Source organism: Oreochromis aureus, linkage group 10 (genome assembly GCF_013358895.1).
Source record: "Oreochromis aureus strain Israel breed Guangdong linkage group 10, ZZ_aureus, whole genome shotgun sequence".
Taxonomy (NCBI): domain Eukaryota; kingdom Metazoa; phylum Chordata; class Actinopteri; order Cichliformes; family Cichlidae; genus Oreochromis; species Oreochromis aureus.
This window is the reverse complement of record NC_052951.1, coordinates 30,023,133-30,040,354: the sequence shown is the minus strand read 5'-3', so window position 1 is coordinate 30,040,354 and position 17,222 is coordinate 30,023,133. Positions and strand designations below refer to the sequence as shown.

The following is a 17,222-nucleotide window of genomic DNA, read 5'->3' as shown; positions in this document are numbered from 1 at the left end:
TCAGAAAAAGCGCTGTAGTAAAATAGTAGTTATTAGATATAACTCCAGTTCCGGCATGTGCTACAAAATGTAGCTGTTTGCTGTCACCAGAGGGCAGTGCCAAAAAAATGTGCAACAACCAGCAATGTGTGCTCCTCTTGTTCATGTTTGGAAGTCAGAGAACATCTGTATGAAACCAAGTCTTAGAAACTCTCTGCTTTTGGCAAGTGATTGAGCATTTAATTTAATTCCATTAAAAAAATCAACTTAGTCCAAGCATCATGTTTATCTGGCTACAGGCTGTTGTATTAGTTATTTAGGTTGGCACCAACTCTGGCTCCACTCCTCCAATAACCACAAGTAATAGTGAGCAATAGTACTAATACCTGAGCCAACAAATTTACCTATAATGTCACAGGACAACACAGAAGTATTAAACCTTAGCTTAGCTTTGACAAATGTGCTTCATAAGTAGAGATAAGGTGGGAAAGCACAGTTACTAGGATGTGTGTTTTTCCTTTAGTTGTTTTTTGTTATAAATAGTGATATATATAGTTTAAAGTGGAGTTAAAAGACTGTATTACACAGTCTCTTCTTACATGTTTCTCACAATCGCAGAACTAAAAAGCTAAATCTTATTTGGTGGTTTACTTTTATTAGTTACTCACCCACTTTAAATGATTTATGTCCTCCCTAAGAGGAAGCTTTAGTGCTAACCTGCCCTGGTTTAAAAAAAAAAACCCTCTCGATTAAAGATGATAAATACAATAAAGTGATTATGACAGTAGGAATCTTCCGGCATGGAAGAGAGAGAGCGAGAGAAGAGGGGAAAGCTGGGACAAGGTTCAACCACAAAGAGGCAACAGCAGCAGCAGCGGATGAGCAGTGAAAGCGATGTATGTGCTCTCTACAATGGTGTGTTTGTGTGTCTGCAGACTGTGTGTGAGAGGGGAGGGGATAAGAGAGACCTGCTGATATTGTTGCGTTTCTGTCCTCCTTCCATTAGTTGAAGGGATTTTAAGGACACAGACGAGTTTGCCGAGATCCAATGGATGCTTTTCAGAACAAGCTAACTCTCTTAAAGTTCTTTACTGCAAGCTAGATTCATTTGATGGGGCATTGTTGAGAAGATTCTTCTGATTGCGGTGATTGAATGCACGCTTCTTCAGTTTAGTCACATTTTTAGCCACTGGACTGAGTACTGTGATATCTGATGTTTCATTTGGTACGTTAAACTGCCTAAAATAAGTTCAAAACTTTTTTGTTTTTAAGGATCTTTGCAATTTTTTTTTTTTGCTAGATTCACATTTTGTGTTTTGACGGACAATGACTGTAAGAGATAAGTCCCTGATTCTGATCACAACAATATTGGCCCATTGCAGCTATACATTGGCTTTGTGAATTTAACTGGACAAGCAGACGTCTTAGCCTCTTTTAGGATGACTCCTGACAACATAGGCTCCAACCAACCCACAGTGACCTCCTTTGGCCACTCCCCTCGGGTGATGGGTATGATCCTCAGCGTCGCCTCTTCCCTCATCATCTCCACAAACCTGCTCGTGGCAGCTGCTTTACTTAAGCTACTCCTCAAGAAATGCAGCCAGAGCTGGTGCTTTGTCCTCAACTTGGCACTCGCCGACAGTCTGGTTGGCGTAGCCATCACTGGCCTGGCCACAGAAGACCTCAGCAGGAATGTCAGTCTCGCTGATCGTCCTTCAAACACTACGCCTTCCACTGCCCAGGACAAGACCCGCTGCCTGCTGCGAATGGCATTTGTGATATCACCCTGCATAGCATCCATCATGTCCATGTTTCTCATCTCACTGGACCGCTATGCTGCCATCAAGATACCCCTGCGATACTCGCTGCTGTCTGGGAAGGGGACGGCAGCTGGAGCCTTGCTGGTTCTGTGGATCATTTCACTCACCATGGGATTTATGCCAGGTGAGAAACAGAAATGATCAATCAGTGTGTTTGAAATATGCAGAGGACTGTGCTTTTTTGTAATCTGTGAAATAAACGGCATACGTAAGAAGGGGCTATACAAGGTTTAGACTCTGGATTTGACTTAAGAGTTCAAACACTACTCTTTGAAATTTCTACCTGGAAAAGAAAAAGCCCCAAATTTAGTCACTACTCCAAAACTGCAAGTTCAAATTATATACCACTGGGCTCTACAGATGAGAAACACAAATCTCATTTTACTATGTATTCACCTCGAGAGTCCTCGAGGAAGGCTTGTTCAGGATGTTGCAGATCACGGTGAGACTGCCTGTGTGCACTTTCGAGCGTGGCTTCCTTTTGACCGATAAGTTTCTATCATTAGGGGGATTCAGGGTGTTTTACTACTGTAATGAGAGGGCTACAAGCATGCACGGTAAAATTTGAACTGCTACGTTCCAGTGAGACAGATCATGTAACTCCATTGTTTCATTCCTCTCCAATAGCAAATCTAATAAGTGGCCTCTTGCAAGTGTTCCATTGATCTAAATTGCAAAAGCAACAGAACTGGTGTCACTGCTGAATATGAAACTCTCAGTCCAAGCTTTTGTTTCTGCATGTTCTCCTCGTGTCTTCTTCTTCTTCGGGCCTTTATGGGTCGCCACAGTGGATCATCTCTCTGAATGTCCTCCATCACTACATCCATGAGCCTCCTCTGAAGCCTCCTCCTCCTTTCCTCCTGCACCACTGACCTTTCCTTACCATCTTCTCTTCCCACAATTTCTCCTTAGCAATCCTTTGCACTTCCTGATTCATTAACTGTCCTCCATGCATCATCCACTCTCTCATTCATCAGAAACTAGCCTTCTATTTTCTCAACACACTCTCTTTACTTGTTAGCAAGTGTATCTCTATCCTTAACCACACTAACCTGTTACACTTCCTTTCCAGCTTGATGAATCTCTCTAGAGAATCAATGGAAGTCATTTTTTTCCCTCCTGGATGTCAAGTCTCAACTCATTTGAGCCTTTTACTTTCTTTTTTCCACCACTCTCTTTGCTTCTAATTCACCTGGTCTCCTGCACACACAACAGCACCAGAGGCAGTCGTTGTTAATCCAGGTCCTGACCGATTTATGGAAATCTCATTCTGGATGATTCGCATGCTTGATTTGACCAAGATTTTATGCCCAATGCTCTTCCTGACACAACCCTCCACATTTACCCTGGCGTGGGATCGGCACTGGGAATACACTGGCTTGTGACAGGGTTGTTTATTCTACTGGTGCGGTGCTAAGTAACTAATTTTTTAGTATTAGCCCTTAAATATTGTTTTTTTTACCCCTCTTTTAACACTGCTAGTGTTGTTTTGAACAGATAGCTTAAGGAATACCAATTAGCTTAATGCCTAATTAAGGCCCTGGCTGGTGCGGACCTGCATGTAAGGGTTTGTACTGGCCAGATCAATCAACCTGATGCAAATACACAAAGTTAATGTGATGCAAAACCCTGCCAAAGGCTTTTATATTCTGTTGCATTACATTCAACCGGCCTACGTGTGGAGGTAATGCACCAAGAAATGCAATAATGTGCTGTTAAAGGGAGAAAAAAAAAGACTCAACAAACGTAGGCAATGCAGGGTTGAAGTATTTTTATAGAGGATACTTTTTCATAGAAAAAGTGCAGACTCATTGTACTGCACATATATTTTTCCCTTCAAAACAGTCACTCTTTTCTTGGAGCCAGTGTAGTGTTGTCTCCAGGGTCAAGATACGCTGCAATACCATAAAAAGAAAGGAAATGAGTTATTACAGCACCTTGTTGTTGTGGTATGCTAAAATGTATGAAGTTTTTGCATTGTTTGATTTGTAATCTGAGCATATAAATATATAAAGAATATATTAAAAAAACACCTCATGTCCTCTTGTCCTCAGTTATGGTGCGGCAGCTGCAGGTGGAGGCAAACTATGATGGCTTCTGTGCCTTCTTCTCTGTGATTCACAATGTGGCCATCGTCATTTTCCTCAGCGTGGTCTTTTTCCCAGTGCTCGCCATCTTCATCTACATCTACCTGGATATCCTGAAGATCGCCAGCAGCCACCAGAAGCAGATCTGCCGTGTTAGGCAAGCTAGCTCCTGGAACGGTGACCACCACAGTCAGCATAGCCATCATCAGCCTCACCATTCATATCTGAGGATCAGTTACTGGAGTCACGTCAAGGCCCTGAGGACGGTGGCAGTGCTCGTGGGCTGCTTCTTAGTCCTCTGGTGCCCCTTCTTTGTGGTGTCCATAGTGCACATTCTTTGTAAAAGCTGTGATCTCAAAGCTGTGATTGAGAATCATATATGGCTGCTGGGACTCTCCAACTCACTAATCAACCCTGTAGTGTATGCCATTTGGCAAAGGGAGGTGCGGCTGCAGTTGGTAGCCATGTTTTCCTGCATTACAGGCAGCTCACTGGCAGCCAGACCACCAGCTGTCACAGAAAGAAGCAACCCACAACCAAATGTGCAGACTCAAGCCTCTGCTTCTAGAAGAGATACACTAAACCCTGCACTCTTGCATCCAATCACCAATTATGAAGCTCATGCAGGACCACAAACGGCCACAACAAGTCTGTGAAATAAACTGGGAAACTCGAGATATACTACAAAAACTCATGTGAATGATTCTCTGAGGGATAAAGCATTGATAGGCTTTGTAACCCCTGAAGTTTATTATTATTATTATTATTATTATTATTATTATTATTATTATTATTATTATTATTATTATTATTATCACTAAATATGATGCTTTTTTAAGTACCATATTTGCACCTCAGGCTTCAATGTGATTTCACCCAAGTCCTTCGAGCCTGACTACGATAAGGCCATGGAGCTAATAAAGTTCAAGTCAAAACTTTTGCTTTCTTTGTTTAACTCTAATTTTTAGTATTTGAAATATGCTATAGTTCTGATGCATATTTGATCTGCTTAATCTGTATAATATTTTGGCAGGGAAAAAAATCACAAACATCATCTGACAGTCAAGGGAAATTCAGGTTTATTATGTCATCTGTTTTAGCCATATATTTATTAATTATGATAAATTATGACAAACCAGGGTAATTCCTGAAATATTTAGGACTGAGGCCAGTACTTCTCTTTGGTACTCCCTGTGCTGAATGACTGTAGGAAGGAGAAATATGAGCATAACAACATTTCTGTATAACTTGGATATTTATTCTGTAGCTCCATGTGAAACAAGGGGTCAGAGGTCAGTGGTAGCAGGGGGCAGGAAGTTCAGTGCTTCAGTTCACAGACTTTGACGTGCACTCCTGATAAGTCTGGAGGGGTTCAGACCAGTTCCAAGATTAGAATTACTAGAATTACCGAATATTTACGCCCTTTATGCCCACTTACTGCAAGCCTGATAATCCACAGAGACTCACAGAGGACATGTACACAGGTCTGTGTACAGCCTGGAGAAATCCCACAAGGACGTGGGATGAGAAGCCTGTTAGAAAGTCAGTATACAAGTATCTGGCTTTGGCTTGAAAATTTATTTGAAATGTTTGAATTGAATTTTGTGTATGATTTTGGTTCCAGTTCACTGACAGGTTCAGAATCTCCTGGCTCTCTGTAAATGACTTTGATGTCACACTGTGGTTTGTGGAGCCATGTTTTAAAGCCTTAATTTAAACATTTTTGCTAACATCCATGTCAGTTTCTTTAGCCAGAAGTGTTCATATTTAGATGACAGGGTGGAGTGCTAAGTTATCAGACTGACTAATAAATTGTCAAAATGCTGATAAAATACTGGAATTTCACTCACAAACTGTGGAGCACATCACGGTGGTGGGGTTAGGTCCTGGGTTCAAATCTATCATGTAGCTGGGGCCCTTCTGTTTCGAGTTTGCATGCTCTCCTGTGCCTTAATAGGCTTCCTGAATTGGATAGGCAAAAGAAGATGGATGGATGAAACTGTAGCACAGAAAACTACAGAGCAGACCTTAGTATTACACAAACAGTTGTTCCACAGGTAGGTTCTGGCAGGAGGGACATGCGTGCAGTGGTTAGCACTACCACCTCACAGCAAGGTCCTGGGTTCAAGGCCCACTGAAGCCTTTATATGTTTTCCCTATACTGGTGTGGGTTCTTGCTGTGTACTTAGGCTTCCTTCCATCAACTGGCCCATGATGTAAATGTGATTATGAATGGCTGTCTCTCTCTGTTAGTTGGCCCTGTGATACAACCAAGGTCAAGAGGTCAACCAGTGATACAGTGTTTACACTTTACCTTTCACACAAAGCAGCTGTACGAAAAGGACATAAGCTTTATACATCAAAACTTCACTACGGAACTTGGGATAACACAACAGTGTTGTGTAGTGGGGCTCAGGTGATCTGTTCCAGTCTGTATGTCTCGGGCAAGATACTAACTGCACGTTGTTCTCCAGTGCATCCATTGGAGTATGAATATGTGTAAATGTTAGATAGGAGGCACTTAGAAACAGCGTAGAAAAAAGTGCTTGTGTGAATGTACAAGTTGAATGTACAGCAGAAAAGTGCTATATAAGAACCAGTCCATTTACAACCAGAACATGTAGCAGTCTTCAGTTACAAGGACCACACCGTCAGTTAATGAGCTGAAGTGCTGCCACTGTTATTCCTTACACAAGTAGTTCAGTTAGCTCTTAAATGATTATTAAACAGGCAACATTCACGAGTCTGAAGAATTCTCATCTTTTTAGGACCTAAATGCTCTTAGTCGCTATAAAATCCTTTTAACCATCATTTTGATAATTTTACTGACAAAATCATCAACTGGATAAAGATGGAAATTTCCAGATTTATCACAGGAAAAAACAAAATTGATAACCTTATCTTGCATTTAAAATTACAGCCTATGGCTTTAGATATGCAGTGTCTCTTTGGTGAAAAGTAAACTGAAGTCAAACGGATCATAAACAACATGCAGCTGCGTGTCTGGAGACAGGCTGGAACCGATAACGTTATCAATAAATTGTGTGCCTTGGCTCTCAGACACACTTTGTTTTCATCCTGTTTTATTACATCCATGTAATTTCAGCTGATGACTCTCAGATAGCCGATGAGCTGGCTGTTTATCGGAGTAGCAGCTATTGCACATGTAACATTTCATACCTGGATAACTGTTCAGTCATGGAGACTTCCTCGTCTACTTAAATCTTGAAATTACCGTCCACTTTACATGTCAGCAGTCTGTATCAACAAGGCAGTTACACCAGCAGATGTCAGAGATTTCAGCATGAGCTTAGATAGCTGACATTTACTTTAGACTGATAGGCTGCAGCATCTACATTAACCATAATAAGCTCAGCTAAAAATACGAACAAATATTTGTCATTACGTAATGCTGCTCTGTGCCAGCATGGTCATTCAGATTATTTTTGCTGTAGAGACCACTCATTATAGTTACAGTGAATGTTAAAAATGGCCATTGGTGACTGACTCTGAGACACTGAAGGCCCAAATCTCGACTACCACAAACTTTAGTTCACCCTCCTTCTGTTCAAAACACATAAAAGTCCCACTTTTTTAAGTCTTTGTTCTTTACACACTGAGTGTGTGTGTTGTGTGTTTTTCAAATGCGAATTTATCGTGTTACGTATTTACACACCCAAACATGAACTTCTTCATGAAATAGGAATCTCCACATTCTTCCTTTTTTGTTTAGACATTATGACCAACTTATTATAGCTCTATGACTTAATTTTTTTATCTTTTGAGAATGAACTTGTTGCGAAAATGCAATCCTTTCAGTGTGTATACAATTCAATTCAATTCAATTCAATTTTATTTATATAGCGCCAAATCACAACAAAAGTCGCCTCATATTATATTGTACAATAGATCGCACAATAATTTCTGTATTTCTACACATTGTAGTATGCAAGTTTGCATCTGAAAAACTCTGGAAAAACAACATTTTGTGTTGTTTTTTTCTTTAGACATTAACATGATTTCACATGAGCAGAAAGTACTTTTACAAAAAGAATACTAATTAATCATATAAAACAGCAATTCTATACTGGGGAACTGTCCAGGGTTTACACAGATATTCTCCACCCATTCCTGCAACCCTGAATGGGATAAGCACTTAGGGACAGAATAAATTTCAGACATATCAAATCTGAAATATTTATTACAAACAGCTGACAAAAAAAATAATCAAAAACATGGAATCAAGCACTGTGCGGATTATAGCATCATAGTGGGATTATTTCAAACAGGAATGCACTTTGAATCTATAAATACAGCTGAAAATTCAATTCAGAATTAAAAACCAAGCAATCAAATAATCTGCACTCTTTAGTTAGAGCCTGAGGTAGATGTTTAGTGCGTCTTTGTATGTGTGTGTGTGTGTGTGTGTGCCTATTCACACAGGTTTGAAGGCATTTTTGAGGCTCAAACTGTGGTTTTAGTGTCAGGGTTACGATGAGGTCATGGTTAGGTTTAGGCTACGGGTTATAGTATGGTATTCATATTTGATGGTAAGGCTAGGGAAAGCATTATGCCAATGAGATGTCCTCACCAGAGATGGGCAGTAATGCGTTACTGTAATCCGATTACTTTTTTAAAGTAACGAGTAAAGTAAGGCATTACTATTGCAAAAAAGTAATGAGATTACTGTTACTTTCCCGTAAGCACGCTGCATTACTGCATTACTAAACTGTCGTGATTTCGTTTGTTAGAGTGTCTCATGATAATGATGTACGAGCGTGCGACATCCGTGGCAGCAACAGACATGTGCAGATCAACAATGGATAATATGGAGTGCGGGACAGAGTACGACCATGCAGCGTTTAAAGCATGGACATACTGACATTACTTTAAGCTTTAAAAAGACAGTTGCATATAATTTAATTTTTGCTTAATGCAATGTGCATAAAGTTAAAAGATTAAAACTAATAAAACAATTTTTAGAAAGAGGCTTTCCATTTAATTCAATTTTATTTGATGGATTGTGCATAAAAAATAGAATTGGGCTGAAAGGTCTATTGCTTTATTACCTATTCAGGTTGTGTATCATGTTTTAAAAAGTAACTAAGTAAATAATTACTTTTGAAAAAAAGTAATCAGTAAACTAACAGGATTACTTTTTGGAAGAAGTAATCAGTAATGAGTAACTAATTACATTTTTCAAGTAACTTGACCAACACTGGTCTTCACTAAGATATGAAAACATGTGTGCGTGTGTGTGTGTGTGTGTGCGTGTGTGTGCGTGTGTGTAGGCATGCATTAGCTAGCTGCACTGCTGCTGCTTCTACGTCCTCAGTGGGCTGAAGAACGGGTGCCACAGTGCCTCCTCCAGGGTGATCCGTCTGGAGACGTCATATTCCAACATGCAGCTGAGCAGATCGAACAACTGCCTCTCCTCCTCGTTCTGCATCTGCATGTACAGCTGAGAGACAGAAATAATCAGATTTCCTACAGCTACCAGTCCAGCTCACAGCTGAAGCTGATTGGTTGATGTGAGTGCTGGGTACCTTGAGAGGTCGACAGTGTTTCCTGATGTATTCATCGTCCCAGTTCAGACACTCGCTGTGCACATAATGCTTCTTCCTACACAGATTACATGCACAGTGTTTATATTCAGTTGCAGACAAAAACACTCTGTCAACACACACAACACACTTTACTTCAAATTACACCTGGAGCTGAGGAGAGCATATTCACAAAAGAGATCATGGATAAGCACTATATCACCATTTGGAGACCCTTACGTCTATATTTTGTTTTCCCTCAGATGCACAATCTTTTTAACCAAAGTATTATTTTATATATTTTTTGTTCTTTGTGCACAGTTCCTTGGACAGTTCTTTAGAAAAATGCTGCATATAAGTGTTGTTTATTGGCACATGCACAGTGTCTGTTTGCACAAATGTAATGCAGCATTTCTGCCATGTTTAATATGATTTCTTTTGGATTTCACTGAAAGTGTCTCTCTCATCATCTGCATCTGTGGGTGCAAATATGCATTCATTTGCAGACTATGGGGACATTCAGTTGAACTTTGTGCTATATTCAGGTGAAAAGTTTCATTCAGAGTATTCACCTCAGTGTTCAGATGTATGTAATGAAGTGCTCTTTCAGTATGCAGTGCAGGCTGAGTGCAGGAGTGCCAGTTAAGGCACTCCTGCACTTAACTGGGACTCAATTATGGATGCTTTTATGCAGCCTCCATGGGTACGAATGACCTATGAGACCCTGAGAATGGTGCAGAAAACCCTTTGGGAAGGATCTTTGTAGGGGCAATGCATAATTAGACTGCTCTGTGAGCCCTTTTGTCTAGTCATGGTTTCATGCCATGTTCTCAAATGTCCTTAGTTATCATTTGTTCCTCTTCTCTATTTGCTTTCATATTAGTAGTTCTGTCTTTTCTCTTGTAAGTTGTAAGTATGACTTTTCAACAACCACAGTCCTCCAGCTTCTTGATTTCATTTGTCTTTGACATCAAAATACAAGAACAACTGATTCACACACATATGTGTGTGTGTGTGTGTGTGTGTGTGTGTGTGTGTGTGTGTGTGTGTGTGTGTGTGTGTGTGTGTGTGTGTGTGTGTGTGTGTGTGTGTGTGTGTGTGTAGCTATGTGTGTAGCTACCTGGTCTGTTTGAGCAGATGTGGGGGGATCGGTCCAAGGACTTTCTCCATCATGGCCAGATGTTCTTTACTGTCATGGGTCTGAAACAAAACCAGCAGTTATACTACTGTGTGTGCGTGTGTGTCTGTGTGTGTCTGTGTGTGTGCGTGTGTGTCTGTGTGTGTGTGTGTGTGTGAGTGTGTGTGTGTGTACCGGGAAGAGTGCACGTCCTAGGTAAAACTCCATAATAACACAGCCCAGACTCCAAACGTCACATGACTGGTTCCAGCCCAGACCTGAGCACAAACACACATACAAAAAACCGTAGATAACTGAGCTTAATTCTCTCAGTGTTCATGTAAGAGTCTGTGTGCATGTGTCAGTTGTTTGTGTACCAAGTATGACTTCTGGAGCTCGGTAGTAACGCGTTGAAACCAGGGATTCATGGGGTTCGTGGTCAAATGTGGTATTGCCAAAGTCCACAACCTTCAAATCAAGACTCCTCAGCCTCTTTTCCTCACACTCCTCACATAAAGAGTGGCACATACACACAAACAGGAACACACACGCACACTCTCCAGTAAACATCCTTCATCACATAGCAAACCTTAAAATAAAACCATGACGTTATATTGCACTCTTACCAGGTCCTCATTATACTCCAGGTCATAGTCAGAGCGCACAAACAGGATGTTCTCTGGCTTCAGGTCTGTGTGGGTCAGTTTGTTACGGTGCAGAACTGTAAAACACACAAAAATACACAATACAATTGTGCATGAAATCAACCATTTTTTAAACTGAGCAACACAGTGTTCGACTGTCCCTGTGGAATGCAAAAAAACAACTTTTTTTTTTTTTAAATAGTAATTTTGCGTGTTTGTCAGCTACTGTTTATCAAAACGGCAGACAAGCTAACAGGGTTACGCTTTGTTACACTACATTAGTTGTTTTGATTTCTCTCCTAAAATGGTCTAAACCCCCCCCCCCCCAAACAATAAAACAATCTATATAAACTAAGAGATGTTTCAGTCCCAAGATTGCCAATGTGAACAGTCACCTATGACATCCAGTCTCACAGAAGTAAACACCCGACTCACAGCACACAGCTTTGAAGATTTGGAAGGCCATGCGTCTAATCTGCTCCACGCTGAACGGCAGGAACTCATTCTGTCGGAGAAACTCAAAGATACTGAGGCCGAGCAGCTCGAACACGATGCAGACGTGGCCTTCATGCTCGAACCAGTCCAGCATCCTCACGCAGGCACTGTCAGAAGACACGATAAATCATTTTAATAAAGCAATCGCTGGAGATTAGAATGAGAAATCAATGCAAACAGCAAAAACCCAGCTATTCTTTCCTGCAGCCCATCAGTTAAACAAGAAGAAAAAAGATTTAACTGAGTGCTGTCAGGAAAAAATGTAACCCCCTGGATTTCATGTAAGCTACACTTACAATCTGTTATCATCATCCAGGCGGTTGATTTCCTCCAGCACGGCGATCTCAGACCTCGCTACTTCACAGAAACACTCAATGTTCCTCACTATCTTCACAGCTACATGCTCATCTCTGTTGAACAGACACACAGACAACATGCGGAGGTGTATATGAGGTTTAAAGCTGATGTGGACCTCTGAATGTTGAAAACAAAAAAACTAGAAATACCCATTAATTGTAAGGATTTTTCAGCATGCGTGCTTACTTCTCTCTGTCTACACACTTCACTACTTTTCCAAATGCTCCTTCTCCCAGTGCAGAGACAACTTCATCTGTGAAGGACAGAGAGATATTTATTTGGATCACCAGTGCAGTCCAGAGCAGAGCACTTTTAAAACACTCTAAAACTTATTGCAGCTTCTGACTTGTCACAAACACATTTGAAAAGTCAACTAGTCGCTTTCCTTTCATTCTTCTACAGCCAGATGATTGTGTGGTGCTTCCAAACTATGGCATAAAATTACATGAGGTTTAGTTTAAGCTTACTCACAAACCATTTGGTTAATTTTCAGTAATGCATTCCAGTAAATTAAAAAGTGAAAGGTCTAGCATCCTGAGATTAGCACATTTATTGTACAAAAGGGGAATTGAATTAAATAATAAGCCAGTTCCTCTGTACCAGTGATCACAGTAACAGAAAACTATTTCTAGAGTTGTTATTCTGGTGTCAGTTGCCCTTTTAGAAGAAAAACAAGGATAAGGGGAAAGGGGGGAAAAATGTGATGAGTACATCTTTCTTTCATCACGAGGCCGATGTGATAGGCCAGGTGGCCCTCTTCATCATCCTCACAGCTCTTTCCCCTCTGACCCTCCTCCACTTCATCATCATTGGCGCTGCCAGCAGTGTCATCAGCCTGAGTGTTGGTTGTGTTTGAGTCAGATAAATGGATAAGAAAGTGAAAGAGAAAAACAGAGTGTCAATTTGAAAAATGTCCATTTTTTCATAGAATTTAATTCCAATAATGCGATAGTTTAAAATCATAAAAGACTCAGTTCTGTCATTTTTTATATATTAAGATAAAGCCATAGAAGTGTCGAGAGCCCACTAGATTATATAAGAAATGACTAGCAAGCTAAAGTTTTCCAAACACCAATTTAATTGCCAATGTTCTGGGATGTGTTCCCATCCAAAATAAGACAAAAGTTCAACTACAAAAATATATTTTATATAGAGATCCTATTTCATCCACTGAATAAGAGTGGATTATTTGGGGTAATCATGTTACACAAGATCCTGCTGTTGCCATATTAGATGATACTCATAGTTTTGACGGGTTACTCATTCACACCTGTTATTTTTCATCTGAATTAGCAACAAATAATGTAATGTAATGCACTGTATATAATGTAAAATAAGGTAAACAAAAAAACCCTCAGGCAAACTTAGGGGGACTCAGCAGAAAGAAGATTATCCTACCAAGTTATGAGTTTCTGAGGTGGTGCGGTGGATGCACTGATTGAAACTTCCAGTCTTTGAGTCCGTTTGTAAATCAGGTTTGGAGTCATCGCCATCTACCAAAGGACAGCGAGAGAAAGACTTCAAAACAGTTTCAGGAAACACAGACATGAATTAACCTGTATGAGGATCACAGTAACAGATATTATTAAAGGCCAGAACCTAAGAGGAAATAATGTTACCTCTCCAGTACTCAGAGTTGTCGTCCTTTCTGCCCATTGTACTGTTGTCAACACTCTACCTGACTCAGGCCTCTTCTCCTCACTCTGGTAGTGTCTGCAAAGGTAAGAAGAAGAACTTTATATTCAAAACAGGCTTTGTGAAAGCTTTACAAAGCAAAAAGGACATTTCACATTTAGCTTCAGAGACTAAGGAGTGAATCACCACACTTTCACCTTAAACTTTACACACACGAGTGAGGCAGTGTTATCGTACTAGAATTTAGGAATGACAGGTGCCAAACAAACAGGTACAAACATTATGTGGGCCTCCCTCTCTGTGGATACATATATATAAATTCTTTACTGCCACATTAGCAGCATTTTAAGATAAGGATCTTTTACTCTTACACAAGGCCAGTACAAATTCCCACGAGGCAGTGAAAGCAATCTTGCACTCATGTAATATATATGTTTTATATGCATATCTATATTAAACCTCTATAATTTTATGAGCTGTTTTTATGTATGTAAAATGACTAACGGCAGCAGAAGAAACTTGAGCCATGTAGCTTTTATTAAAAAAAACAAAAATCTCTGGTACTTGAATAGATTACTTTGTTCATGAAACTGGATTAACCTTTACATCGCCAAAGTAGCAAACAACATTAAAAATGCATTCCATGAGTATAATATAACACAGACAACATCTTTTTCTGTGCTGGTAAATTATAATTTACTGTTGCTGCACCTGAATGAGAAATTTGACTCTTAAGAGTGAAGTGGAGAAACTCTTCTTGTTGTTGTTTTTTGGAATAATATAATTGCTCTCCGTGCTATAGCTCATATTCTTTACTTTAAAGAACAAGAGGTATAGCACACAGTCTCAAGGGTTTCAGTTCTTTATCACTGACCTTTTAGAAAAGCCTAAGTTATGATGTTCTGTGCAGAAGGTGAAGTTAGGGATGTGTAGGTAGCATGATAGCATAATGGTTCATGGGAGATTGTGAACAGCTGTTTAAACCTTAACCTAGAAAGACTAACACATAAACTGTAAAACAAATCCTTCATGCTCGTCAAAATATGCAATTTCTTAGTCAAGTAAGAGTAGTAGAAGCCCCAAACTTATTCAGTCACTCAGAATAAGTGAAACTTCTGATATAGTTCAAAACTACTGCAGTGTATTTTTGAAACGCGCCGTGAAATAACTGCATTTTGGTTTCGCGTATGAGACGTTGAGGAGTTTTGCTCTTGAAGGGCTGTTAGTTGTTCCTTTGCAGGGGTCTCTTCCTCCGAGACATAGATCTGTCTCTCTGTGCCCGTCTGGCTCGGCTGTCTCCGATCAACTGTAAATCAGCAGTGAGGATGGCTCACTCTCGCTGACAACATGTAGGACCGTTGTCACTCACTTAAGATTATCCAACACTCACTCATCAGCCACTGCCAGGAGCACAGAGTATGCCACCCTAATTACTGATGGGCAGAATAAGGAACCAATACAGCTGAAGGACAGGGCCCAGTAAAAGTGCAGCCACCAAGACATGATCTATTTAAAACATGCTGGTTTACATAAAGGCAATACCAGTCATTTGTGCCTGTAGTCATCTGTATAAGAATTGATTATTTTTGGCTAGGCAATGATTTGATTATTACCCAATTGCTTATTTTCTCTAACAAAACTAATTTAACTATTAACTATTTTTGGACCTGAAAAACAAAATCTTCTTAGAAGAAAATCTTCTCTTACTGCTCCAAACAAAATTCACTGCCTAAATTTTAAATCTAGAACAAAGTACGAGGTGTTCCTGATTGGATGTGCTGACAGGGTGGGTCTTGTTTTAGCCATATGCCACATTTTTTAAGCTAGAAGACAATTTAAAATTATATTGCGCACATTTTGATGTTAAAAAATGTGGACAATAACTTAACCCTGACCGAATATGGTTAACACCTGACTGATTTTAGGCGGTCAACCATGGAGGCCCCAGATTGACAACACCGTTGGGTTATGAGGTGCAAATAACACTTCTTGAAACACAATAACTTGCTAACAAAACACAATGGCAAAATATTTTTTAAAAAGCTTTTTTGTTTTTAAGTTATTATCTTGAAGTGTTCTTGTGCTGTGCTCTGTAAATGCAAACTGGGGAAAGGAAACATTGTTTGGATTAAAATCAGGTCGGAGTTATGGTACCTTGTTACTGTAAGTAAAAGGGAAGCTACTTCCTTCAGGAATGATTAAAAGAAACAGCTGTTGACTGGATATAAATCAGGAGGCAGTCAGCAGTCTGAAGATTTAAGAGCTCCAGATCTCTGCAGAGGGCTGCTTTGTGACATCAGCCTGCTTTCTTCTTTATTTCTAATAACAATTTCATAACCTCAAGAGTCTTTGTCATTTGAAAATTACCATATAATTCTTTCTGGACAACTGCTGAAACAGCCGAAGTTGCTAAAGTTGACTTTTATTGTGTTCCTTTAAGTTCTATTCCTTTGTACCCTTTTTCTGTATTACGTAATAGGATAAAGTTCAACCTGGATGGTTGAGATAGGTGAGTGACTGCTTTAATTGGAGGGGATTATTTAGACCTATCAGTTGTAGTTTAACAGGTCATCTGATACAGCTGAAAATACACTTAGATGAAATCTAACAACAGCTCTAACTGAGCTCTGAAAGCTGTCCAGACCACAGAGCTCCAACAATCAGCACTATGTCTGCTAACACACTGCTGCTGTGTACAGTCCATGCATGCGACATGCTAAGAATACTGCAGGACAGAACGAGATTCTGTCTTTTCACACCACGGGTTAAATAAAGCAGCAAAATTAAATGTCACAACACCATGGCTATGAAAAAAGTAAATAAAAATTCTGGTTGGCTGGCAGGTTAGCTTATTATTGTCTGTCATATAGAGTATTGCCACAATGGGGGATGTTTATATTAAACGTGAACTAAGCTTCAAATAATGAAAAAAGCTCAGACTTTCATTGGCTCTAAATGCTCCTTTCAGACTGATTATTATTATTATTATAATTATTATTATTATTATTATTATTATTATCATCATCATCATCATCATCATCATCAGTAGTAGTAGTAGTAGTAGTAGTATTTATATTATTATTATTATTATTATTGGCTCTGTGAGCACAGAAACCCCACCCCCCTTCAAACCAATTGTTTACGAAGAGCATCCAATCAGAATGAAGCTGGCTTATCTTAAAGGGGGTAAAAGGATAAACCATTTCATGCCCAGTATAAGATACAAAAGGATTATTTTTAACTGTGACTCATGCAGAGTTACTTCGGAAGAGTTCAGGAATAACTACATGTAAACAAGTTCAAATTCCAATGTAACTGTAAAGAATCACATCTTACCTGGGTGCTAAGTACTAATGTACTGCTTCAGTTATTCCAAGTTAAACATAAAACCACTGCATCCAACTCTGTAAGTTATATTGATGTTTTTTCTGTTCATTTATCCTTTCACAGTGATGAACTCATAATTTTTATTTTAAACATTTGTTGCACAGTTCATATTTTCTACTTGCATTGTATTTTAAAAGTTGTTTTTATATTGTAAATCT

General features: G+C 39.5%; 2 protein-coding genes across 2 annotated transcripts; one reads left to right on the top strand and one right to left on the bottom strand.

Annotated features, from left to right (window-relative positions):
* The first annotated feature begins 1,416 nt into the window (after positions 1 to 1,416).
* LOC116328501 (glucose-dependent insulinotropic receptor) lies at positions 1,417 to 4,542 on the top strand. The gene is made up of 2 exons (XM_031750309.2): positions 1,417 to 1,923; positions 3,854 to 4,542. Exons 1-2 carry the CDS (start codon positions 1,419 to 1,421, stop codon positions 4,540 to 4,542), a joined length of 1,194 nt encoding a protein of 397 aa, XP_031606169.2. The 5' UTR covers positions 1,417 to 1,418.
* A 4,667-nt stretch (positions 4,543 to 9,209) lies between these two features.
* Positions 9,210 to 13,732, bottom strand: LOC116328500 (dual specificity protein kinase CLK1-like). Its single transcript, XM_039618179.1, has 12 exons — positions 13,662 to 13,732; positions 13,441 to 13,535; positions 12,754 to 12,877; positions 12,229 to 12,295; positions 11,982 to 12,095; positions 11,626 to 11,792; positions 11,173 to 11,267; positions 10,924 to 11,053; positions 10,742 to 10,824; positions 10,550 to 10,629; positions 9,433 to 9,508; positions 9,210 to 9,347 (listed from the first exon to the last, which is right to left on the bottom strand). The coding sequence occupies exons 1-12, from the start codon at positions 13,696 to 13,698 to the stop codon at positions 9,210 to 9,212; spliced, it is 1,206 nt and encodes a 401-aa protein (XP_039474113.1). The 5' UTR covers positions 13,699 to 13,732.
* Between the last annotated feature and the right edge of the window lie 3,490 nt (positions 13,733 to 17,222).

Excerpts from the sequence above, each read along its gene's own strand:
- LOC116328500 (XM_039618179.1), bottom strand. The coding sequence starts at position 13,698 with ATGGGCAGAAAGGACGACAACTCTGAGTACTGGAGAG. Across the intron at positions 12,296-12,753 it reads CCTCGTGATGAAAGAAAGAT|ATGAAGTTGTCTCTGCACTG; the intron begins GTACTCATCACA and ends TGTCCTTCACAG. Across the intron at positions 10,825-10,923 it reads AGCTCCAGAAGTCATACTTG|GTCTGGGCTGGAACCAGTCA; the intron begins GTACACAAACAA and ends GTTTGTGCTCAG.
- LOC116328501 (XM_031750309.2), top strand. The coding sequence starts at position 1,419 with ATGACTCCTGACAACATAGGCTCCAACCAACCCACAGTGACCTCCTTT. Across the intron at positions 1,924-3,853 it reads CACCATGGGATTTATGCCAG|TTATGGTGCGGCAGCTGCAG; the intron begins GTGAGAAACAGA and ends TCTTGTCCTCAG.